We start from the raw sequence: 27,421 nt of genomic DNA on the forward strand, positions 1-27,421 counted from the left end.
TGTCATTTCATAACATTGCAAGGGGTTTAAAATCCGTTTTCCACTCTTATTTGGTGAGGGAAGGTCGGATTTTGATTCCGTTTTCTGCCTCCTATTCCTGATTACCTGCTGTCTCTTTCTATCCATTCAGAATTCAATTATTTGTGGGTTGAGGGAACATTGCAGGGGGAAATCAAATCCAAACTTGGGTGCTATCTTTCCTAAATCAAAAGGTGCTCCTATAACCTGGTGGTTTGTATATGTTCCACTGGAAGGTTAAACCAAGTGTATTGCTTACATTCTCATTGTAATTATAACCCCATTGGTGATTGCTGTCCCATATTATAAATTGTATGATTTATTTGGAATTTTAAAATAAATAAATAAATATTGCATTTTACCAACCAGCCTGGTTCATGGTCCATTGTGACCCAGGTATTTGAAAAGGGGGTGTGATACGAGTTGTGTACCATCTCAAATTTAATCTGCATAAGATAAGGAGAAGAGCATCTCCGTTGTGCGCTACATACTAGGCCGAGATCAAGGTGTGTGTCGCCTGATTGAAATCCTTAACAAATGATAACAAAATCGCCATAATGGGAAAAAACAACATTACCGTAACTAATTGAAATTTTACTGATATAGAATCAATGATAGAGTCAAACGATGATGGTAATTGGAAATTAATTCAACCCTCACATTTGTGGGAAATGTATGAATGGTATGACTAACAATAATGGCACTGGAATTTTGTCCCGAGTCAATGGCCCTCATTACAACACTGGCGGTAACCCATGGCGCTATTAGCACCATGGTTGCTGCCGGTGTTGTAACGAGTCTGCCAATGTTCAATGGGGAATTACCACCCCATTCCAAGGTTGGCGGGGCGGTAATTCCCCATTGAACATTGGCCCTTCCCCATTCCCATTTTTGCCCCATAGGGCTCAATGGGACTGGGGAAGGTGGTAATTACGGTACCGCAAATTGCGGTACCGTAATTACCTCAAAGGTCCCTTTGCGGGTCCCTATTTTAACAGATGGTCCAGACCAGCCGTTCAGGTCGGGTCCTGCAAAGGGACCTCGTAATTAGGCGCTAAGGGGTTAACGGCGCCACAGCCTTTTACGGCGCCACAGCCTTTTACGGCGCCATTAACCCCTTAGCGCCAGGGTCGTAATGACCCCCAATGTAATTTCAGAAGACGTATGGAACACATTTCTTAGAGATAAGTTAGGCATTCTAGTAAGACAGTCATCAATTTGATTCCAAGACATTGGGTCCGTGGCAGGGTTCCTTTAATTGGCCTCTGTTGTGATGTTACTTGGTGCATTAGTATGAGCTGGCATGGAACACTGTAAGAGTGCCTGGAATGTTTGGTTATAAACTCATGCTGCTGTATGTGGGCATGTCTGTCTTACCTGCAGGGGGTAAGCGGGATATAACTGTATGGAAGGTGACAGTTGGTCACAGGAGATGGGCCTCCTCCGATGCAGCACACCGAATGATGACGTCACAAGGAGCTCTGCAGTAATGGCAATGGTGTGGAACGCCATGTGGCTTGCTGTGATATGTTCGCATTCTGTGGTCGGAGTGTACAGCGACGGCGCACCTGAGGGAGAAGGTTCGCTGTATGAGGCTGACTGCGTAGGCAAATGGGTCAGAGAAAAGGACCTATGCAGTCACGCGCTGCACTTCAGAGCAGAGCACTGAAAGGGACGTGGCTCCATTTGGTAAGCGGAAGTTAGAGTAAGAGAAGGACAATGGCACTCAAAGCTTTGAGTGAAATGATATGTGAAACAGCATTAGAAGGTCGTTAAGAGAAGGGACATTCAGCGGATCATGGGACGACCGTCATTTGGAATGACAAGAAGCTTCTTGGAACTTTGCCAAGTCAGCGTGGTTAGAGGGCCGAATGTCGAAGGAAAGCAGAACTTTGAATGTTAAAGTGTCGCACGGGATACAAGAAGTGAAGATTCCCGTAAGCAGAGACTGCATTATATATGTAGTGACACATGGATAAAGAATGTATCCTTTTGAATTAATGGTGATGCATGTTCATAGTAGAAGCACTGTTAAGCAAAATACAAGTAGTATGCAAGTGTATTGAGAAGTGCACGTGTGGTGAGTGCGTTTGTGAAAATGCAGGAAGTGAGATTGAGGAGTTGAAATGCATTCGTTTTAACGCATTTGAGGAATTTTTAGATTAAAAGGACTCATGTTGGACTTCCTGAAAATAAACTCAGCATGTATAACTGCTTGTGAATAGCAAGGAGTGAGAGTAGCTAGAGTTAATTCTTCGAAGCATTGTAGGATACGTTGCAAACGGCAACATGGACTCTTAGGAACATAAAGTTGTTTACATCATTAATGTTCAGGTGTTGAAAAGTGTCCATACTGTGAAGTGCTTCGGCTGGGTGTGTGTAGTGTGTGTTACAAAGGTAAAGCGAGGTGACACATCCGAGTGTAAATGTGGTGGGTGCCACAAAGGTGTGGGAGGTAGCGCCTTCAAGCGATAGTGGGTGAGTGCCATTAAGTGTTAGGAGGATGACTCCTAGAGTGTGGGTGAGTGCCACAAAGTAAAAGGAGGTAGCGACTCCGAGAGTGTGGGTGAGTGCCACAAAGTGTTAGGAGATATTGACCCCTAGAGTGTGCGTAAGTGCCACAAAGTTTTAGGAGGCAGTAACTCATAGAGTGTGTGGGCAAGTGCCACAAAGTGTTAGGAGGTAGCAACTCCTAGAGTGTGGCTAACTGGAGGTAGCGACTCCTAGAGTGCCACAAAGTATTAGGAGATAGCGACTCCTAGAGTGTGTGTGAGTGCCACAAAGTATTAGAAGGTAGCAACTCCTAGAGTGTGGGTGAGTGCCACAAAGTGAAAGGAGGTAGTGACTCCGAGAGTGTGGGTGAGTGCCGCAAAGTATTAGGAGGTAGCAACTCCTCCAGAAGTGTGGGTGAGTGTTCCAAAGTGTGAGGAGGTAGTGACTCCTAGTTGTGTGTGAGTGCCACAAAGTGTTAAGAGGTAGCATCTCCGTGTGTAGGGAGTGCATGCCACAAAGTGTAAGGAGGTAGTGACTCCAAGTGTGTGGGTGAGTGCCACAAGGTGTAGGGAGGTAGCGCCTCCGAATGTTGTGGGTGATTGTTGCCATGGTGGTCAGTGATGTCGCCCTAATTGTTTTGAGTTGCATCATCTCTAAAAGATGCAGTTTCTTTAGCATATTTCTCCGGAATTTATATTTCTTTGAAAGTGAACCTTGGCATGGGTGTTGCTCTCATGGTGGTGTCATGCAAGGAGAAATATGCATATGTTGGAAGGGTTCAGTTGGCCCTCCGTCACATCGCCTTTACTTGTTAGGGATGTCTGTATCACGGAAGGGTGTGAGTGTGGTGGACATCGGCTATCATCGGAAAGGGAGGAGATGTGTTGTGATGCACTAGATGCATGCATGGTTTGCCATCGGAAAGGGAGGAGATGTGTTGTGATGCACTTGATGCATGCATGGTTTGCCATCGGAAAGCGAGGAGATGTGTTGTGATGTTACTTGGTGCATTAGTATGAGCTGGCATGGAACACTGTAAGAGTGCCCGGAATGTTTGGTTATAAGCTCATCTCCAGTGTTCCAACCAAGTCAGTTGAGCCTGGGTGATGGGACCCGGTGGTCTTTCTATGCTTAAGTGCTCATATAACTTATAATAAAGAACCTACAAGTAACTAAGATAACTACTGGAGCAGCTTTGTAACAGTCTCATATAGTAAGCCTGCTAACCTGCTCTAGAAGTTATTTATCTATGTTTCATTGTAGGGCAAATCTCAATCATGAAGGTCCTGTTATGTGGTGCCCATTTCTAAAAAGGGTGATTTTAGAGACCCTGTGAATGATCACACAACCGCACTATTAGATTTGTCATCAAAGATCTTTGCCTCTTTAATATTACAGGATCTCTCCACTTGGGCGGCTTCGATTAAGAAGACAATGAATTAGCAAACCGGCTTTCGGAACAGCCACCAGGCTCAGGGCATATAATAGCCACCATTGCTAATGGCATGTGTCGATCTTTCGAGTGCTTTCAATATGGTGGATCGTTCAAGGCTCTGGAATAAACCATATTCTTGGGAAATTCCAGGCAGCCTATTGGAGCTTTTTGTTGAAATACATACAAACACAATAGTACCAATTAGACTCAACAGTAATGCAAGTCTGAGTGCACCAATGTAAATGTTCTCAGGGCTTCGACAGGGTTGCGTTCTGGCATCCTGTCCTTTAGTTTATATTTTGTCTGACTTAGTAGAACACATATCTAAGTTTACTGCTTTTCCTCCTAAAATCGTCCACTCAAGTATTCCCACTTTATTGGTTGCGGATGATATTGCCCTTTTTGACAGAACATTTTTTGGTCTTTGAAGAGCACTGATATCATTAGATGAGTATTTGGTGAAGAATAACCTACAAATAAATGCTAATAAAACAGCTTTAGTGGTTAGCTTGCGTACTAGGACAAAGTATAATCGCAAATGGCACTTAGATGGAACTAAAAACCAAACAAGTGATTTAATATATCTGGTCTCCTAATATTTAGCAAGGGGAGGAAGGGTGATGTATTTGGTTAAAAACCTCAGAATATTAATGGACAACAAATGATCACTCATAACACAAGTCAACACATTAGTAAAGAAGTGCTTCTTCCACCTACACACAATCACCCTAATACTATCGTTCTTCAACTTTTCACACAGAACAACCAGCATCATCTCCCTCATTATGTCAAGAATAGACTACACCAACAGCATCTATCTCGGAATGCCAGACTAATTTAGTAAAAAACTACAATGAATACAGAATACAAAAGCAAGACTACTCCTCAGACTCACTAAGAGAGAACAGAACATACCAGAAATGGGAACTCTACATTGGCTACCAGTCAAAAAAATAATATTTTTCAAAACACTCCGCATAACCCACAGAGCAATCCACAGCCAAAGAGCTGAATTCATACAGAGAAACATTTCCATCTTCAAACCAAACGCTAAGGTCCAGCAGCAACTATTGCCTGGAACCAAAACAGTAATCACAGAGGAAACGTGGTGGATCAGCATTCTCCTGCATCTCAGCAAATCTTTGGAATTCACTCCTGAAGGAAATACGAACAACAGAAGACCACCTAAAATTCTGAAAATTGCCATCGAGCTAAACAGGAAACACTGTCTAAGGGAAACAGCCAACACAACACAAGAGAAACACCCAAAGCAACCAAAACCTAATGAACCGAAACCTGGATCCCCCAACTAACAAAGCATTTTTAGATAAACCATGACAGGAGAAAATGAACCCAGCCAGACTAACATAACTATCCCATAGCAGGGCACTGACTACTAAGATCACTAACTAACCCTACTATAACCTAATGTCCTGAATACTCACTGTCAAACACCAAACAAAACACACACATGCCTCTACCACATCAGAAACCTAAAACCACCACAAAATGTAAACACACAGCAACACCCCACTACACACAAGACACCACAGAAACTGTAACCAATTACACACACATCATCCCACACACACACTCATACAACAAACACGACCTACCCCTTACCAACTAAAAACAAACAGAGCATACAGTGACCGGTTTTTCCAAACTGAAGCTAACAACAGCACATAAAGGTTTCCTAGTGCTTTGCCTCTATATCCCACTAACTAAAGGCCTCCCACTATTCCTTCCTTTTCAGATCCATCAGAGTGCCCGGAGACCATGAAAATGGCAGTGGTATGGTATAAATCATAATAACATAACATATTTTTGCTAGAATAAGAGCTGAATTGGCTCCTTTGTATGCACACATGCAGAAAATCGTATCCAAGTATTGTAAATATACTGTAACAATGGTTGTTAGATTATTTGTCAGCGAGGTGGTTCCATCAGTCTTTTGTGGTAATAAGACCCAAATTTGGTCTAGTTTCCGGGAAATCATATGTAAATATTGCTAAGTTAAGCCTATATCATAAGTTATTAGATCTTTCCTCTGGCTCATTATTTATGGATCATAATTTAGCATTGTCGTAGAAATTAGATCAACCATTGTTCAATTTTGCAAAGGGCTGCAACTAATTCCTTGCAAACACTGCGTGTAACAAATTTGCGCTCATGGAAAACCCGGTGAAAATAATCAACAAGATCAACTTGGCAGAATGGTGTGATCATTACGATCAGATTGAGAGATTCAAACTCTACTTTGAGCTTGCTAGAGTCATAGGCATTTGACTACAGAACTCTTGTGCAAAATGGAGGCTACCTGGACAACATTTGCTTCATGCCCTTAGCCTTTCTCTACTCCCTGTCAGATTCAGTTCATAGATAAGCCCTTTGCTCTTTCATCATACATAGATGTCGGGGAACTATGGGAAAGAAGGGTATGTCTTAAAGGTAATTTTTTTTATTTTTTTTTATTTTGTTTGGCTGAAAAAAGGAATTCAACCTTTCAAAAAAGATCTTCATTACAAAATACATAAATTTTTGTCACTTTTACAATTTTACAATTTTACAGTTTTACATAAATCAACTTTACATAATTTGTATCAATTTACCAATTTTACAATTTTATCAAGCTTTCCATAGCATATATACATATTTAGTTGATTGTTAAATTTTACAGATTTGTTTCAGAGATAATAAGCCGTGTCCTATTCACACAAATGATTGATGAAAGTTGAAAGTTAAATAAATAAATAAAAACCCACATATATCCTAAAATTGAAAATACATTTGTCAATTGGTCATAAGCGATAAATCACGCGGAAAAATCGTTTTTGTGAATTGCGTTAATGCAATGTGAATGGCAGTGCGATTGCTTGTCATTAATATAATCCATATTTCATATGATGAACGATCACAATATAATTGTAATACATTGTAGAAGTAATGTTTACGTATGCCACTTAAAGCCGGGCAATCCACTACTAGGTGAGCTAAGCACTCTAATTGCTTAACATCTTTACAGAAACGACAAAATGTTTCAGTTTTTAGAATTACACCTCTTCGCGCTAACATTTGATTTGTGGGCTGTAAATTCAAACGCAGTCTTAACATTTCAGAGCGAACATGATGTGATGGAGACATTAAAAGATAATAGGCCATTTGTTTAAGCTTCTTGTGAGGGAACAAATTTCGATCAAAATCTACATATTTTGTACATAGTTCTTGGGTTACATTCCATTCATGCCAATACATTCTTTTTTTTGCTAGAGCAGGATTCTTAAGTAACAAGTCAATTGAAACGTTTGCACTGGCTAGAGCATTGATGATTTCTCTTACCCACGTTTTAGGAAATGCATCATTGGATGCACAGATGTATATTGCAATTGAACCCAGCATGTTGTTGGTTTGTATACCCAAAAGACACTTTCGATAAAGATTGCAAAATTTCCAAAGGATTAGACCAAACAGGGAGATATTGCCAAGTTCATACCTTAACATACACAAGGGAGTACATGCTGGCAAGCACAAAACTGTTTTCCAAAACTTCCCTTCAAGACGATCCCAGTAAATTCTAGACAGAGGTAACAGAGTTTCAGCTCCGTAGGATAAGATCGGGACAACTTTTTGATTGAAAAAGGCTACCACATGCTTTGCAGTGAATCTGCCATACTTGTATAGAATTATTTTGGCTTGTGAGATTAAAGTCGTGACTTTGGCTTTTACGCAGTCATCGTAAATTTGATTTGTCGCAGAGCCAGAGAAAGGTAATCCTAAGTATTTATAACTTGGTACAGTTTGTAGTAGAACTGCGCGCAAAAACCACTGATTTCTCACCATTTTTATGGGCCTTTTTCTTTGGCAAATCACTATCTGAGTTTTATCCACATTGATAGTTAAATTATTAGTATGAGTATACGTGTCCAATTTGTTCAAAAGGTTCTGTAATCCTCTTGGAGTTTGCGAAATAAGGACAAGATCATCAGCATACAAGAGCCATGTAATTTTCTGAGCTCCCAATTTGGGAGAATCTGATAGTACTTCTTCAAAAGAGGTCCCAATATCTAAGATGAAAAGATTGAAGAGTGTGGACGCCAGAATACACCCCTGTTTTAAACCTCTCATTGTATTAATATTCGCAGACAACAGCCCATCAAGCGATAATCTAACTTGCATTGTCGTATTCGAGTGCAATTTTTTGATTATGGTTAGCAATGAGGGAGGACAGCCATAGCTTTGTAATTTCAGAAATAATAATGATCTATCGACTGAATCAAAAGCTACCCGAAAATCAACAAATGCCATATACAGAGGTTGAATAAGTTCTGCATATTTAGATTTTAACATGTTTAGTGTAATTAGATTTACTGAGGTGCCTAGCCCTGCTGCAAAACCGGTGTGAAATGGGTCTCTTTTACACTCATTTAGGGTCCACTTATTCAATTCTTGCAAAATAATACGGCTGTAGAGTTTACCCGGAGCGTCTAGTAAGGCGATGGGTCTATAGTTCTGTGGGAGACACCGATCACCTTTTTTATGAATTGGTACAATCAAAGAATGAGTCCACGATGCCGGAAGCTCTTGGGATTCATTAATATGCTCATATATATGATATAGAATTGTTGACCATATTACTGGATGTTCTTTAAAAATTTTGTTTGATAGTCCATCCGGACCAGGCGCCCTGGACTGACTTATTTTATTAATAAAATATAAGATGTCAGATTTATCAATGTTAATATAAAACCGTTTATGAGGAGCGGAGCTTACAGGTGATTTGCAATCGGGCGGATTGGCATAGATTTTAGAAAAATAACTAATCCAGCTTGCTTCTGGAACACTCTGCGTTTGTGACTTTATTTGCACCGGAGAAACAGCGCTGGTCAGAGCTTTCCAGATTTGGGCCGTGTTGCTATCACGAATATTTCGTAACATCAGTTCACCATCTTGTTGAAATAATTTACTTCGATGGTTCCTACGCCAATTCCTGTATGATGTTTTAATTTGTGTCAATACTGTTAGCCTCATACTCAATGGGAGTTTCATGGCTTCTCTTTTTTTAAGGCGAAATTCAGTTTTCTTGCTTTTGGTCTCTAGATCAAACACATGTGATCTTCTGAAGGTGTAATTTTTCTGTGCCCTCTTATCTGAAAAATGGTGTATTAAATCATTATAGGGAACTGGAATGAGAGGTGTGTTATTCCGTGAATAACAGAAGGCAGCTTGCAGGGAAGTATTGAGGTTATTTAGTTTATTTTCAGTCCAGATAATACGATTCAGCTGATTGGAGACTGTTAATTGACCCAAATTCACCATCGTGCTACGATTGTTTTTCGTCACTTTTAAATCCCACTGTAGCGTGAGCAATCGATGGTCACTATTCAAGTTTGTTACAATGTTAAAAGAATGAATTTGTGAAAAAAGTCTGTCGTCAACATAAATGTAATCAATTGTGGCTTTTATGCTGCCCTGTTGCCACGTGTGATTCGACTCACTTTTGTCAAATTTACTTCCATTTATCATACAAAATCCTCTCGTAAGCATAAGTTGTTCCCACAATTTACATTTTGAATCCCCCAATATGTTCTTCGAGGGGAAGCAATGGAGATTTAGGTCACCAGCAACAACTGCATACTGTATTTCTGGAACAAGCATGATAAAATCTAACATTGAAGCAACATCATCCAAAAACCTCCGATTATCAATGCTTTTGTGGTTCCAGTAGAGATTGACTATAGCGTACAAGGTTGAGTCAACTGACATAACAGTCAGTTGCGTAAAAGAATTAGGAGTATGAGAGAATATTATGCTGATGTTAGAGCTTAATTTGGTTGCTGTAATAAGACCAGCCATCGGACGGCCTCTCTTTCCTTGAATAGCTGGCAGGAAATGAATTTCATGGTTGTTCCATAAGGGAGTAGTTGTTAGCCATGTCTCTTGTAAAAGAATCACATCGTGATTATTTAAGATGTTTTGTGTATTGTTAACCAAATGATTAAAACCACGAGTGTTCCATGAGACCAATGAGATATATCTTTCCTTCTCCGCCTTGTACGCAAGTTAACTCCTGGAATCGCAATTACAGCAGCATTTGGAGGGAACCTCCGTTATTACATTGCTATCTGTATACACAGTGCCCTTGTTAAGTTCCCTTATAGCAGAATCAGTCCAAGTTTCAGCACTAAGAGAACCATTAGGTGAATTTGTTGGGCCCAAAAGTAGTATGAATCCCAGTGACAAAAGTTGGTTTTTTGCTTCCCAGATGAGATTTCTGACAACTCTTGACGTCAGCCATAGGCATGCCGTACTTACTGAGTTGTCATTGAAAAACTCAACCTGTGCTATGTCTACAGAGCCAATGTCTTGCAATAGCGGGATATCTGAGAACACCTGTAATATACTTTGTCGGTTTAACACATATTGCGGATATGGAGCTGGGCGGCATCCCAGCACTAGTGCAATATTATTATCCTTTGTTACTTTGGATTTCAAAATTGATTTACCTGCCAGATTGTTGAAAGTATTTTGCGTAACTGTAGGAGTTTGATTAACTACAGAAGGACGCAAAGTTTTTAGCATGGTAACAATTTCCGCATTGTGAGTAGCAAAGGGAGGAGGCGACTCTATTGTTTCTTTATTTTTATCACATTTGAATGAAACTGAGGGTTTCAATGATAAATGTTGAGTTTGCAAATTATCAGTTTTCTGTGATGCAAGTGAGGGAGCTTTGAGTATCGGTGCTGCGGTAATTCTGCTCATGTAAGCATCAACTTCCTTTCTGATTTCAGCACGACAACTAACTAACATTTCTTGTTCGTGTTCATCTTCACTCACTAGAGAGGGTTGAGGAGAGCATGCTACATTTATTTTAGGTTTCTTAATACATAGCAGTTCAGTTCTTTTTGCAGAAGATAAATTCGCACTAGGTTCTGCTGTTGCCAATGAATGATGCATTTCCAGGCCAGCTTGTTCTTGTTCATGACTATTGACTGCTTTAATCAGATTATCTAAGGGCTCATAAGGCGTTGCAGATGCTTGCCTTTTCGTCGCAGAGCCCAATTTGCTTTTGCGAATTTGTCTTAGTTGTGTGTACTTTTTCGTGATAGCACAGGCCGTTTGTTGACTATGTTTGTTTGGAATAGTCAGCATATTAAAGAATTGTTTTGAACTTGTTGGCGCCTGTACTTCATTTTTCTTAACGTTTTTAGTTTTTTTGACAATCTCAGGTTTTTTCCTTTTTTGCTGTGTTGTTTCCCCAGATGAGTGGGGTTTCAAAGTAGATTGCGTCATCTTTTTCCAAAATATTGTATAGGGCTCTTGCGTTGGTATACTGATAGAGTCACTCACTCTCTCCTTTCCATTGACAGCAACAACCTCTCTAATCACCTGTCCTATATACGGCAAGGAGCACAGTATGCCTGAGTTGTCTATGGTAATTGGAGATAGTTGGTTCTCCACTTGGGCAAGTGAATTTAATACTGCTGGAATATTTTTCGATTCATTTGCTGACATAGAAATTGGAGCCATAACTGATGTCATAGTGGCAACAGTAGCCAATTTGGTTGGCATTATACACAATTCAATTGGACTGTTCGGCGGAACATAAGGCTCTTTACTTGTCAAGTGTGGATGAGCTCGCCATGTTTCTTGCTTAGCCTGCCAGGCTAAAACAGCTAATAACTGGGCACCTTGTACATCCAATTTCGTATTCAGTGTATTAAACAAAGTAGTAATAGTTTGTAACGTCAGATTCATTGCTCCTAAGGTTAGTTCGATTACATTTGGTACGTTTGATGATGTTTGGACCTTTTGCATAGGTGATCGATGCCGAGGAGTAGGAAAAAGAAAAGAAGAGGTGAGATTAGATTTTGTATAACCTCCATTTGAGTACATCTTGGGGGAAAAGGAAAGATTAGCAAGTGACTCTTGCATTGTCGGTAAGTAGCGCCAATGATTCCCCTCTTAATACTGTGCTGTCAGATAGAGAGACATGCAGCGAGGTACCACAGCCCGCCTGGTTGTGATTTGCTATCTTTGTATCCTTAGAGTTTTTTAAGGAGGCACTCTGCGTAGCACAGTCAGGGTAGAAAAAACGTATATCTTTAGTACTTGGATTTTGTTTCAAGGCGTTAGCGACAGAATTCACAGCACGCTTTTTTACTCTGGAGTTCTTTGACAATTCTGTATTGACTATACAAGGAGTTGACACACAAGGCACTGCCCCAGTCGATTTACCAGTACAGTTTAGGGACGGCCCTTGGATTGGAGGCATGCCCGTGCGCAGTGTATATAAATTACGTTTCATGATGTGTTATTTTAATAACAATTGAGTGCCCGTACCCGCCGGAGTCTTAGAAGAAAAAATTCCGCCAATTTGGGCACGAGCAAACTCTCTCTCTATAGGTAGACGGCAATCAATATTGGTAGCGATGGTCCCCCGGGCCTCGCTTTACTCGCGACGCCGCGGCGAAGCGGCAAAGCGGGACTTTCTCGGGACTTAAATAGGCACGCCCACACAGGGGGTAACAGAGCCTAAATATAGAAAACACAGTATAAATATATATATATAGTAAATTAACAACTTAATGACAGTACTCTGCTAGTCCTGAAGGCGTCACCTTGTGGGAAATGTAGTTGTTTTCGGTAACAGTTCTTCACGAACAAACGATGCTTCACAGGAAAATAGCAAAGAGCAGCGGCAAAGCGGGACTTTCTCGGGACTTCGGGACTTGAACTGGCAATACCTATGTTGCAGGCCATCAGGAGCACTATTCTTTTTTTCATTCAAAGCTGATTGCCACCACAATTCTTTAAAGACTTGTTCACAAACCTACAGCCATGTCTTCCTGGTGGCTCATGTACCTTTTCCTTACACATGTTAGGGTGTACTTGGGAGACTCTGGTGGAGAGCAGTCAATGACAGGGTTAGGGATGGATGTGCCATGTAGTCTGTGGCTCTTCTTTCATTGGAGGCCTGCATAATGTAGGCCCTTCTTTGGAGACAGTCAACCAAAAACCAGTTCCCCAGCTTTGATGAGTTAGAACCACCACAAGTGTTGCACGGAGGCGGTGCCTCATGAGCTATTGAGCGTTTCTCTTCCTGATGGCTGAAGAAATTGTTCCAGTTGCCCAGGAGGTTATTTCTCTCCTCTTGGGGCGAGGGCTGCTATAGCTGCAATTGGGGTACTGTGGAAGGGCACTGTAGCATTCAGTCCCCTTCAGCTGAGAAGTCTCTGAACTCTGATAGAGCACATCGCATTCCGTGTGTTCTGGAAGTGCAGGAAGGAAATGTCTTTCACAACCATGGTATATCATTTTAAGTACAAAAGGCACACAATAGTTCTTAGCTTACATTCTACGCCAAAGAGCATCCAAATACAGTGTGTCAAAGACAGCATTTATTCGGGAATGGGGCTATGGGACCACATTGTATATAAGCCTAGGTAGTTATGAACTTCCTTAGCCAAAGTTAAACTCTATTTTACTCTAGAGTGGTCATGTACCAACCCCCTTGTGACTCTGTCTGAGGCTATGAACCTCCTTTGTTTCCAAGAGCAGAAATATCCTTTTTTAATGTTTTTCCTGTCAGACAACATTAAAATGTAACAACCCCATTGGCTGCACAGTAGCTCAATGGGAATACTTTGATGAGGTTGATGACAACCATAAACCAAGTAGGCTAATATAATGCAACTGGTGCTAATAGCGCTCAAAATTGTAATCACAACAGGAAAACCAGCGGTGAGTGAATCACTAAAGCATCAGTCCAGTCTCACTATGGCACTTGATAGAAGTTACAAATATCACCAGAGATATGGGAGACTGTGTCCTTTCACTCCTAAACTGACACAAATGATGACATTGCATATTTTTCCTTTTGGTCGAAATGCAAGTTTTTAAGTAACTGACACAAAGCACTGATCATCAATAGGAAATTCCATGTCATAAGTGAGAACATGCTACTTGATCAATCAGGACCATGTTGACTAGTGGGTTTATCCCAAGGTACATGGCCATTACTACATTGTGTACATATGTCCTCTCTACTGTCAGATAACATGGATCTTACTCGCAGTGCCGGAAGTTGCAGCAAGAGTCTGATTTGTATGCGATAGTTGGATATTTAAGGGAATTTGTATATTAGAGATAATAGATCTTGGTGGCTACAGCCCCAGCAGTTTGAAGTGAGTTTAACAATGGATTACAGTGGCACACGTGATTTGAGCCACAATGCTTGAGAGAACAGTGCATGCCCTTTACTTTGCTGATTTCCCCACTTTGTGATGGCACACATTGTGAACAAATGTACGCCTGTGCATGATATGCGTGCTGTGGGCCAAATGATCAGATCGAATGTAGCCCATTCATATATTTTCACAATGATTTGCAAGCATTGTGGCTGTGCCATAACGTGCCATACCATCACCAAAAGACTTAATTGCCCACCCGCTGAAATGTACAGTGCATATTCTGGTCTTCTTATGCAAGCAACTAAATTGTGTAGGTGACTACCTCAACAACCAGAGCAGAACGATAACGAGTTTTCTTTCATATAGCCTATGTGGCTGCTTAAGAGAAATGTTTATTTTGTGCCATGACTAACTTGGGAAGCCATTAACCACATTAGCCGGGGTGCTCAATTAGGGTTGTTTTAGCTGGGCATTAACCTGTCCATACTGGAGATTGAATGAGTCTGCTTCTGTGACGCAGATGTAGTCAAGATGGTGAGACAACTGCTATCTTCTGTTCTACCGTAGAAAAATAAAGGACCTCAGCAACACATAGGGACACGATGAGATAGGAACAGAGAGTCACAACATTGTTAGCAGAGTCATTTAGAGCACTTGCATCTTGCACATCAAGAGACAGTGCCACTTCTTCAGAAGATGAGTATTTCAAAACCACCAGTGCTACTTTGAATCTCTCATAATAATAGTTTTGGTGCAAGCGTTGTGAACCGAACAGCATCTCTCGGCACCCTGGTTATCAACAGGGAGAAGATAAACTACATGTAAAAGGTTTGCATGATTGGGGAGTACTGTCTCAATGGGATACTTTGACGGCTGGAAACCGTCTCCAATGTCAGAGGACCCAATAAAGACCAAATAATGTCAGATCAACTGGCAACATGCCTTTCGCAACAACTGGTGTTGGGAAACAAGCAGTCTTGATGATGCAGGAAGGGGGAATGGAGATGAAAGGCTGGACTATGATATTGTCAAAATCGTGTAGTTTACTTCTGCAATCAGAGACTCTCGAGGAGTGATCACTCAGGTGCTGGTGGAACTCCTGATGTCATGATTTCTGGGCCTTGAACTACTTAAGCAGCCTGTGATTGCGAAGGTTGAAGAAGCCTACAAGCACAAAGACAAGTAATGTGCAGCCTTGGTGTGAAGCAATCCAACACAAGAGCCATACAAGAGTACTGCAAAATTGGCATGCTGACCTACCCCTTCATTCTTCCTAGGTCAGTAAATTGAGTACTATTAAAATGGACAATAATAGCAGAGAATATGACAGTGCCTAGAAGAGGGAAGAATCAGCATTAGCCTCTACATAATAAACATATTTTTTATTTTTTTTATTTTTTTTGCATCCTCAAAGAAGAAAATAGGCTGGAGATGCTGCTTCTGTTTTGTTTGGCGTTGAGCCTTGAAGTGGCATTCTCTTACTTTTAAAATGAATGACTCTCATTATGTATTTAGAGGCCATTCTATTCTGTGTTTGTGTTCTTTGTTCCTTAAAAAAAATAGAACGTCAACCCAGACCAATCCCAGAGATCCATGGAAGGCATCTGTTTATATTCATATTTATTTAGTGGAGGGTGTCATTCCTTCTGTTAGTACTGTACATATGGTGAGTCCTGAGAGAACAGGGAAATGACATGCAGTCCCTTTGTTTTTTTTTCATATTACAGCAATAAGAAGAACAACTGTTCCTGCTCCTTTAAATTGAACGGAAATGTGGCCATATTCGATGTCTTTAGAAATGATAGTTTCAAGATCTAGAGCTTCAGAAAGGATGAACTACATGTTAGATGATTAAACCACTCCCCTTAAACTCTGGCAGTTGTCAGCAGCAGCTGTGCTCTCTGCTACTCCTGGCAGCGAAGAAGTGTAGTAGTTAACTGAGTCATTGAGAGGCGCTGTGGGATTTCCAATCTTGAAGCTTCTACTCTACAGGAGAAACTATGATGGAAATGGAACACACTAGCGATTATGAACTCATCAATTACCATAGGCTAGTATAGTCATATTCCTAGGTAGCTGAACCAGTCACAAGATATGTCACCCATGCTTACATAGTAAAGTACATGTACCCAGCTTGAGGTCTTCATGATGCATTCATACTCTCTAGACATGAAAGAAATGCAGGCAATGATAGTTGTTCTCACCCTACCACTGTATTATCAGCATTAGCCTACACAATGCATACTTCTACCATGAAGAATGAGCAATGCTAAAGTGCATGTTCCTGACATTAGTTCTCTAAATAAGTAAACATGCTAGATATTGATACAACACATTCAATTACCAGTCATTGTATAAGGAGATCTCCAATTGGTAGCCATTGTGCACAATAATCACCAAATACTAGTCATTGTACACAGTCATCTCTTATATCTCCCCTGACTCAAAAGAGGAAATGTCATTAGCACTGCATAGCATAACAACATAACAGCAAAAATCACAATGGGGTATTATACCTTTTCTTGGTTGTACATGAAAATGCAGGTCCAAAGAGTTCGCCAATTATCAACTCTAGTGGAAGCATTCACTACACCTTTTTTTCATAAAGGTTCCCCTTATCGGTTCTCGTTTTGCTTGGCTTCCCAGACATCTACAGCCTTGCCCCTTACTCCCCAATATTTGGTGGAAAAATGGTCTACCACAGCTGCGTTTCTGCCATCGACCTTCTAGTGCCGGCACTGAGAGCTGGAACGATAGTCTCCCACAGGAAGGAGATCCCTCCATAGTAGACATGTTGGACCATGCCTAGCTGCCTTCAAGCCATGGTTTGTTAGGACTGGAACTAGTCCAGACCATGCTCGCAATGTTTAGCTGAAAAGTGCAAATAGAATAAGAAGGGATGGGTTTGGCAACTGGCAGGACGATAGAGGGTTGGCGCTTGGTGCGAGATTGGTTTCGATCAGTGTTCGACAAATTGTACATTGAGACAGAGTCATCAGTTTTTTTGTGAAATGCAGGAGGGAGAGGCCTGCCTGACCTCGATGGCAATTTGCTCCATAGTCGGGTGTCTTACAGGGGAGGGTCTGTTTCCTTTTTTTGCCTTTCATCTAGTTCTTGGTCCCCCCTTCCAATGTTGTGGTTTCCGGTCTTTCTTCTGTTTCACTTCTAACACCGTCTTCATCTGTGTAGGTTTCTAATCTGCAGTACAAATGTGTTCACCAGTGTTTTGAATGGGACATTTATATCTACTGAAGTCACTGGCCCTCATTAGGACCCTTCCATTAACCATGGCGCTAATAGCGCCATGGTTAACGCCAGTAACTTACCGACTCCACCATGGTGAAATGGGGAATTACCACCCCATTCCAAGTTTGGCGGGGCGGTAATTCCCATTGGCCCTTCCCAATTGCCATTTTTGCCCCATATGGTTCAATGGGAATGGGGAAGGCGGTAAGTACGGTACTGCAAATTGCGGTACCGTAATTACCTTCAAGGTCCCTTTGCGGGTCCCTACTTTAACGGCTGGTCCAGACCAGCCGTTAAGGTCGGGAGCCGCAAAGGGACCTCGTAGTAAGGCGTTAAGGGGTTAACGGCACCACAACCTTTTACGGCGCTGTTAACCCCTTAACGCCAGGGTCCTAATGAGGGCCACTGTGTGCTGTGACGCATAAGTGACGGGTGCATCCCGTATTTCTAAGATGCACTTCTACCACAGTGATGATAGGAATTAGTATTTATTATTTTGTCACTTCTGTTGCCCCAACACCAGCAGCTGCAATGATATCAATTTTCACATGTGCAAACGCCGGTTGCGCATCTACCAACACCAATGATCGAAGTGAGCAGGAACAGTCGGAAGCCATGTTCCACTACTTTTATTTTTGTCTGTTTACCATTTCTCTACTTTTTGCGACCATATTCACCATTCTGTGTAGAGGATGTGTCCATTTATGTCCCTGTGCAAGTGCAAAGTTGTAATTGGAGCCTTAACTTGTCACTTAGACTATTGCTAATGCCCTGGCTGCACCACCTTGTCACATGTTGCACTATGCTTCCAACTACCCTCTCCCCTGTCGAGACCACAGTTACACAACTTTTTTTTGTACACTTCAACCACTGACCAACACTGTTTCCACAGACAGTCATGTGCAAAGGCGCCTTAATAATCAACCAAAAGTCTGATTTTCATTGCCCCACAGTTGCTTGTGCTCAGTGCCACAAACAGTGAGATTCTTTAGCGAAAGCAGTAAATGCGTAGACTCAACATATATTAAAAACCCTTGACTATTGCAAAAGCTCAAGTGTCATAACATTTAACCAGATCAATTCACTTACTTGTATCCCCATCCTGTTATTGCCAATATGAGAGCCAACACTAAAATTGTGCCTGCGATAGCACCGATAATTATATTTGTGCTAACGATTCCTGCAAAACATAAAAGAAACAACTGTTAAATCAATGTCTTATGTTAAAATATTCAAAGAAAAATATCATTTGGTTCCCCAAACCAACCAGACATATTTCTGTCCCCATTGCTCCTCTTCCAATGTTTCCACCAGAGAATTCAACCATGTAGAGTGTGGACAACTAGATGTAGATGCATCAGAGGCAGATTAGCGGGTCAGAAATTTCATAGCATATGATTTGTGGCAATGGTAATGGTACACTAAATATATATCTGAGGACTCTTGCAACAGTGCAGCATTAGAAGGCCATCAGCAAAACACCAGCATTGGCAATTTCGTTCCCTCCAATAAAGAGGGTTGAGGGACAATGCTATAGACGGGGAGGGGAGCAAAGGCTTATGATTGTACAAAAATGAGGGAAGCCTTTTTACCAGCACCATTCTAATTCTAAACAAAATCAAAATGTAGTCTTGGCGCCCCTCTGCGAGAACGAACACGTCCCATTGACCTGTTCTTTGGGAAGGTACCCACTCGAGAGTCCGCAGCCACACTTTAGCTCACTGTACCTTTCACAGATGGGAAATATCCATTTGCATATCAGTCTTTGTCCCGCCCACATGGGCAGTCCAGCGCCGAAATGCTAGGCAATTCTCCTCTGAACAAGAGTACTATCAGTAACCCCATACACGTGTTTCAGCCTTGTTGGGCATCATCAGTGAGGTGGAGCTGTGCCTCTCTGAGCACAGTGAGCAAGGGGTCCACATCATGATGACCATGGGAAGCTGTCTAGAAGCCAGTGTCATGTGTGACACCTTCAAGCAGTCCTGGATTTGTACATCGAATGCTGCTGCTTGGAGCAATAGACTTTAAATGGAAAATGTACCTGCATATCACAGCATGGAAAATGCAAAACCAGTCCTGCCTGAAGGTGTCTTGCATTACATGGGTCCACTCAGCAGGACCTCGTGCTTTGTGCAGGGATCATATTAATGTATAATCAGTGCACTGCATCAGGGCCCCATCTACGGTTTTGCGCTCAGGTCTTGTCCCAAATACCTATGCATTGTCCAGTTAGGAATGAAAGAATCCATTTTATTTTCACAACGGTCCACAAAAATGTTCTTCAAAAATTAAATAAACATAAAGGTAAACCTAAGGTGTGATTTCCCCATAGCAGAAACGCAGCATACCTTTACCTTTGGTAAAACACTTTTCAATGGTGGATTTAATCATTGTCTGTAAATGCTCCCATTGATTTATTGCTAAACAGAATGTGACTGAGAGGCAAGTAAAGGCACATGACAGGTATTTTGGGCTCGATTAGTTAACTTTGATAGCAGGCAAGGAGGTTCGGTAATTATATCTTTTGCAAAGATCTTTGCAAAGCCCAGGTTCCAAGCGCACTAAGATAGCTCAGTGTGTTCATGCACATGTGACAGATCGGAGAAATGTATGTAATCTACTGGTCACAGGGGCCAATGATGGTAACATAACTTATTTTAATGCGCATGTTGCAAAAGTGTGTGTTTGTGTGTCTTGTTGGGTTGAACATCTGCAACAGAGGGCTTTGTGTAACATACTGGTCATAGGGGCCAATGCAATCCTAACTCAACAGGTTAATGCACTTGCAGAAGGGCAACACATCAGCTTCATGATTCTAGTACAGTGCATTAATACACCAGCTGTACAGAGATTTTGCAATCTGAAATCACAGCTTAGTAGCTCAGAAATCATTAAACATTGTACTCAATGAATTAGAGCAAGATATTTACAAAAATACACATTCAAATTGAATTATTTAAATATTTCATTTTACAATCCTAAAGAATTTAGGAATGAATACCAGCAACTGTAAAGGGATTAAAATATGATTCTGTTTTACCCATAATAAATCTGAACTGAATTGTAAATGTTTGTGTTCTCTGTCCCCAATACTTCACCAATGTAGTTCATAACACCAAAAAATAGACTATCAGGTTCCCTTAACAGGGCAATGCTTTGCCACCCTTCTTGCGGCTCAGCTTCTAAGAAGGGGATGCAGTCATCTAGCTCTCAATCATGGACCCCAGTATCAATACAATTCTTTTTTAAAGTGTACCCAAGTGCATTGGGGAAGTTTGTTCCACTAGTTTCTGCACAATTATATCCATGATTAAGGGTGATTATATACTAGGCCCTCCTGAAGTTTGTACTCCAAATTGGACATCAGGTTTGCAGCAGCTTTACACAAATAGATCCCAGCAGAAAGTTATTTTTCTTCTCAAAATCTTTGGATGGCACCACAAATCAGCAAGCCCCATTCTATCAGATATGGGAAACAAATGAGAAAACGAATCTGCCTAGCCACCTGAAGGTCTAAGACGCTGGTGGTAATTCCGCTGAAATTCCCATGGAGGCCTATGGACTTCATAAATGGGAACGAACACTTGTAATCCAGCGGTAATTCCTTTGGACCAAGTGGTGGTAGCAGTGAATCCACTTGGTCGTATTTCGGTGGATTTAACATTACAAACTTGTAATGAGGCCATATGTGGTGTTTGTGGATCATTTGTGGCTGAGCTCTGCACATGACGGAATCAATACACGCAAGGCTGCACATAGACTACCTCATACCATTCATAAATGGCACTGGCATTACTGGGGCATTTGTGAATGCTCTTCACATATGATGGCAGTAATTAAACATGTGAGGATCTCCCTTACATATGGGACCATAAAGGTGTGTGAGACATTAACTGACAGTGGATGCATTTTCTGGACATTTGAGCATGCACTTGGCATATGATAGATGCAAGTGAATGTATGAAGGTGTAACTGATATATTCTGGCTGTATCTAGACTATAAGGCTACAGCAGGCATAAGTTGGCAGTTACTGAAATAGAGGCTCATTTAGCATATTGCATTGTGGCATAAAATGGGAATGTGGGGCATTACTGGCACATGATTACTAGGCCTGGCATGTGCACCTTTAATTGGTATAAGATGGTAGTAAAAGTAAATAGTAGTAAAGATGGTAGCCAGTCAAGTGGCACAGCAAGTAGAGCTTTGACACCCGTGCAGAGCCTGCTGACCCACGCGTTGACACCCATGCAGAGCCTGCTGACGCATGTTTGAATCCCGGCAGGGCCAAACTCAGACTTTCATCCTTCCGAGGTCGATAAATGAGCACCACACACCGTGGGTAATAATAAGCAGCGCTCAGATACCTGAGGGTTCGTAGCACTATGTAAATGCTAAATTATTATTATTTTTTATTATTATTAAATGGTCATTTAAGGCTGTAGTGGCGTATGCATTTTTGATTGATTAATTTAGTTTGATTTTTAATGCATGTAACGCCAAGTCATAATGTTATGGGCAGTAGTACTTCATCTAGGTGTAGTTGTTACAAACGTATGGAGCAATGCTAACATGCTCGAGTACAGAAAGGATTGTCTGAATAACAGTTTTTTTTGTTCTTTATGAAATGTGATAAGGGAGTTAGTATGGCAGTGTATGGCAATGCTCCTGGCCTATGACAGTTCAAACAGGGCTACCCCTGTCATAAAATGACTCCCACCATGGCATATCAAGGCAGCACCCCTGTTAAAATGTGGTTGGTATCTAAAAAAAAATCTTATGTCTGCATCAGTGCATAAAGATTACACGTTCCAATGATTAAATAATTATTTTAGAATAAAATTATGGAAAGCAATACCTACAGTTCAAAGAGGATGGTCACATACAAATCACAAATACGTTAACGGGGAGCTGTAGAGTGGATGCTATACCTTATTTGGTTTACATCACCATCAAATTGCAATGCATGGGGGGTTCCTGTTGTGGACATTGCAAGACAGGCAGGGGTCTGTCCCTGTGCCTCTACTGTGGAGGTGCTGCGGTGGGAGCGCATCCCTTTGTGAATAATCTCTGCACTCTCTACAACCTACCCAGATCCTCCCCAACTTCTACCTACCAAAACATATTGGCTGGCTCTCCATGCACAGCCACTCTCTTTTCCTGTTCCATCTCCTAGTCCACAAAGCTATCAATGGTCTTGCTCCTCAGTAGCTGTCTGTAGCTCAGTTTATTTGTCATTGCATTCTTTCCTTTCACCCTCTGCACTCAACCTCACCATCCCATGCCCGTCCTGTGCCTCCTCTCGCTTCTGCTCTTTCTCCCTACTCGTCCTGCTCCACTGGAATCCACTGCCCATAGCAATCAAAGGTCGCCCAAATGGGGATCTCTTCAGAGTTTGGCTTGAACTTCATTTACTTGCTAAAGAGGGAGCTAGCCCTGCCCTCACGTCCATCGTCCCGATCTGACCCCACCACTGCCTCCAGTGACACTTAATGGGGATTATTTTTGTATATTTGATTAGTATTCCTATTTATTTTAAAACACTTGCCCCCTTCCTTGGATTAATGTTACCTTTGTAAAGTACCTGGTTTTATATATATTTTGTTTCCGTTTCTTTTGTTTTGTCCCTTGTATTTGTTCTCATTGTTATGCCATTGTACATGCACCCTTCATGAGAATGCTTCGGCCATATGTAAATGTGTTATTGTAAGTTATTTCTGATCGAAATTGACATCCCTATTCTTCATATAAATATAAATAGACATACATAGTTGGTGTTTGGTGTGTATATCTGGGCAGAGGAAGGCATTCATTTGCTAACATTGTGAGTGCCTGGCAATGGTGTAAATTCCTGGGCAATCATTTACAATAACTGATGATGGTGTGGGTACTTGGGAATTTAATGACAATATATTCCAAATAGTTGAGTATTTGGGAAAGGGATTGCAGTGACTGGTACATTCTAGAAATACTTGGTGTATGTTGCGAATACATCGGTATATGTTGGCACTTGAATGGCAAACAATTGGTGTGCCTGGAAAATATGATGCCAAGGTAGGGCAAATGATGGTGTTGCCTGGGTATGTTTTATTTGTATTACTTATAGCACAAACCTAGTTCAAGAGCACTGGAGAGCTTTACAACAGGATTGTGCCAGAATTGGGACAGCATTTTAATCAGCAACGTAGTGACAAAATGTGGAACAAAGCACAAATACATGGTAAAACGTGCCACATGGAAGGAGTAGTGGGGCGCATGAGGTCAGCATTTGGTAAATGTTGTGAATACCTTTGTGTGCAATGGTGCTAACAGGCAAAGGTATCAGCACCTGAGTATTTGAAGGCAGTTCGCAGAAATGGCACGAACACCTAGATTTTTAATGGCACTAGCCAACTGCTGTTCGGGTACCTGGGTATGTTCAAGCACAGCTACCTAAGCATACTATGCTATGAATACTTAAGCATTTGATCGCAATACCTCACACAGGGGCAAGTAAGAGTGAGCTTGATGGCAATACCTGCCAACGGTATGGGCAGCTGTAGTTTCAGTGCTAGAATCTGGCAATGCATATGAATGCCTGAGCATACAATGGCAATATCAGTGGCATCCAATACTTCACATACGATGTCAGTACCCGGACATATGAATGCATACCTGGCAAACAATGGGAATGTTGGGCATATGATTTGCCATGTAATGTAAGCAGATGAACACACAATGGCAAAGCTATGACTACGACCTTGACACAATCATGGTCAATAAAATCTATCCCATAATCCAAAACTGGATGGCTATAAATAGCCTTTGCCTTAACGATGAGAAAACGGAGATACTCATTGTGGGCTCCCCAGCCGCAATCAAAACCTTACATGCCAATTACTCAGTAATCAACATAGATGGCACCCCCATCCCCGTGTCAAAACAAGTAAAAACGTTAGGAGTATACTTAGACGCCAAACTCACAATGACCAAACAGGTGAATGCCCTATCCTCAGCCACGTTCTACACTGCCAAATTAATTTCCTTAAGCAGACAATTCCTCACGCAAACAACTGTACTACGACAGCTAGGGCTCTCATCCCAACAAAGTTAGATTATTGCGACATACTCATGTTAGGCACCTCAAATGCCAACATCGCCAAACTGCAATCGCTGCAAAATAAAGCATTGCGAGCAGCCCTCGGACTCAAAAAAAATCTGACCACATCTCCACCATCAGGAGAGAAGCCCACTGGCTACCCATAAAAGCCCGAATTATTTTCAAAACACTTTCAGGCCGATTCATGGAATCAACGTGCGCCGAAAAAATGGCGCACGCGTGCAAAAACGTGCGATTCGCAGAGAAACAGCGAAAATCACAGTGCAAGTGCGATTATCGCAGTGCAAGTGCGATTATCGCACAGAAAACATCACACATCTATTCATGGAAGTCCGTGCACGTGCGAAATGTGGGATGTGCGCTGAAAAAGTGCGCGGCGCACGCTGGCGCACAGGTCATCGAACGCCGTGCGATAAGGCCACAGCGAATTCGCACATAGCGCGGCGCACAAAACAAAAGTAGGCGTAACACGGGGCGTCACACGCAGAATGGGGAACAACTCGTGAAAATGTGGGTGTCACGGGGGAAGTACAGGAGGCAAGTGCGCAGAACGCCCACACGCTCGCCTACAACACGTATTCATGGAATCGAATAGGGAGAAACAGCGCACGGCCAAAGACACGCACAGGCCCATACATGTCTGCCACACGAAAGCAGGCGGTAGCGTCCCTGCGCAGGAAAAAAATGTGCGCCAAAGTCCTACACGCGCGAGAAGGCCCAGACGCGATCGGGCCTGGGGGAGCGTGTGCGTGTATTTCAGGGGTGCGCGTGAAGTTCCACACGCGATTGGGCTGCGTGCGGGTATTTCAGGGGTGCGCGAGAAGCTTCTCACACGCGATTGGCCTGGGCGCGTGTATTTCAGGGGTGCGCGTGAAGTTTTACACGCGATCGGGCCTGTGGGAGCGTGTGCGTGTATTTCAGGGGTGCGCGAGAAGCTTCTCACATGCGATTGGCCTGGGCGCGTGTATTTCAGGGGCTCGCGGGTGTTTTCACACGCGACCGGGCCTTGGGGAGCGGGGTACGTGTATTCCAGGGGCTCGCGGGTGTATTCACACACGATTGGGCCTGGGGGAGCGGGGTACGTGTATTCCAGGGGCTCGCGGGTCTTTTTACACGTGATCGGGCCTGGGGGAGCGGGGTACGTGTATTCCAGGGGCTCGCGGGTGTTCTAACACGCGATCGGGCCTGGGGGAGCGTGTGCGTGTATTCCAGGGGTGCGCGTGAAGTTTTTCACGCGATCGGGCCTGGGGGGGAGCGGGGTACCACTCACCATCTGCCTTGCATGTAGAAGAACGCGTAGCCAACACCCGCTGTGAAGTAATAGCGTGTGAACCCCAACGGATGGAAAACACACGCACCGCACGAAAAGCACGTACAGAGAAGCCCTGCCAGGGCAACGCCCGTGCGCGAAACTCCACAGATGCGCTTACGCTGTAAGGGCCTTTGGTCCAATGAAATCGCGTACGCGTGCTGACGCGCTTATGCGCTAAGGCCCTTTCCTCGAATTTCACGCTGACGTGAAGGACTTTCACGTGCCAAATCACTCCGTATCAAGCTGGCCACGCGAAAACACACGGAAGACCACGCTCCTGCCCAGAAGGCCGAATCACTGCCCCCCAGTGCCCCGAGCAGCCTCCCACGTGCCATCTGCTGCTGCCTGCCTGCCTGCCTGCTGCCACCGTGCCCTGCCATTTGGTGCCTGCACATCAGCCATCTGCAGGGGTCCAGTTGCTGTGTCCACCCCTGCTGGAACAGAAGACTCCCGACTCGGATAACATCGCTCCATAGCCCAGCCCCAGGACACAGTTGCCCACCCACTCCTGCCGCTGGGGTTGCCATGTCGGGCACATCAACATCTGACACCAGTGGCAACCCCCGGCCAGAGGGGCAGAGGGGCACCAGCTTCACTGCCACCGAAGTTGGTGTCCTGGTGGAGCAAGTCCTGGGGCAGTATGATGCCCTCTTCGGATCGTCCCGCGCCAACAAGGAAGGACGGGAGAGGATCTGGGCCGACTGTGTGGTTGCCATCAACGCGGAGGGGGTGGCAACCCGCACCATCCAGAAGGTCAAGAAGCGCTGGGAGGACTTGAGGTCCAGGACCCTCATAAAGGCCCGGCGCCTCGTGGAGGGGGGCCGGGGCCGCATGAGTTCCATCCAGATGAGGGTCCTGGAATGCGTACACCCAGCGCTCCACGACCAGGTCCTTGAGAGGGAGACCCGTCTGGAGTTGAGCGGTAAGTGGCCAAGCATTGCTGTGTGAGACAGGGCATGTTGCAGTGTGCTGGTTGTCTGATACTTGCCTGCAAGTGTGACATAGGCCATGTACGCATGTATGTGTGCAGGGACATCATGGTAATGCATGTGCGACCAGTAATGTGTGAACCGCACGGTTGTTGCATGTGTTTAAATGCGACATGGGGAGCCCTGTGCAGATTGCACACATGAGAGCATGGCAGTCTCTGTTCCTGGACATGGGTGGGGGCCTGCTGGCAGGTGCCCCACAGTGCTGGGGGGTGGGGGTGGTGGGGAACATGAGATGGACATGGGTGGGGGCCTGCTGGCAGGTGCCCCACAGTGCTGGGGGGTGGGGGTGGTGGGGAACATGAGTTGGACATGGGTGGGGGCCTGCTGGCAGGTGCCCTACAGTGCTGGGGGTTGGGGGTGGTGGGGAACATGAGTTGGACATGGGTGGGGGCCTGCTGGCAGGTGCCCCACAGTGCTGGGGGGGTGGGGGTGGTGGGGAACATGAGTTGGACATGGGTGGGGGCCTGCTGGCAGGTGCCCCACAGTGCTGGGGGGTGGGGGTGGTGGGGAACATGAGTTGGACATGGGTGGGGGCCTGCTGGCAGGTGCCCCACAGTGCTGGGTGGTGGGGAACATGAGTTGGACATGGGTGGGGGCCTGCTGGCAGGTGCCCCACAGTGCTAGGGGGTGGGGGT

At 43.4% G+C, this 27,421-nt stretch overlaps 1 protein-coding gene across 5 annotated transcripts in view; it reads right to left on the bottom strand.

The window, feature by feature from the left end:
• The window catches only part of ADAM22 (ADAM metallopeptidase domain 22), a 1,877,697-nt gene that overhangs the window by 183,335 nt on the left and 1,666,941 nt on the right, over positions 1-27,421 (bottom strand). For all 5 annotated transcript variants that reach the window (XM_069648369.1, XM_069648368.1, XM_069648372.1 and 2 more), the window contains exon 25: positions 18,472-18,562. In XM_069648369.1, coding sequence (XP_069504470.1) covers positions 18,472-18,562 — 91 coding nt within the window. The remainder of the gene's footprint in view (positions 1-18,471; positions 18,563-27,421) is intronic.

Source organism: Ambystoma mexicanum, chromosome 2q (assembly GCF_040938575.1).
Source record: "Ambystoma mexicanum isolate Mex_15411 chromosome 2q, UKY_AmexF1_1, whole genome shotgun sequence".
Taxonomy (NCBI): domain Eukaryota; kingdom Metazoa; phylum Chordata; class Amphibia; order Caudata; family Ambystomatidae; genus Ambystoma; species Ambystoma mexicanum.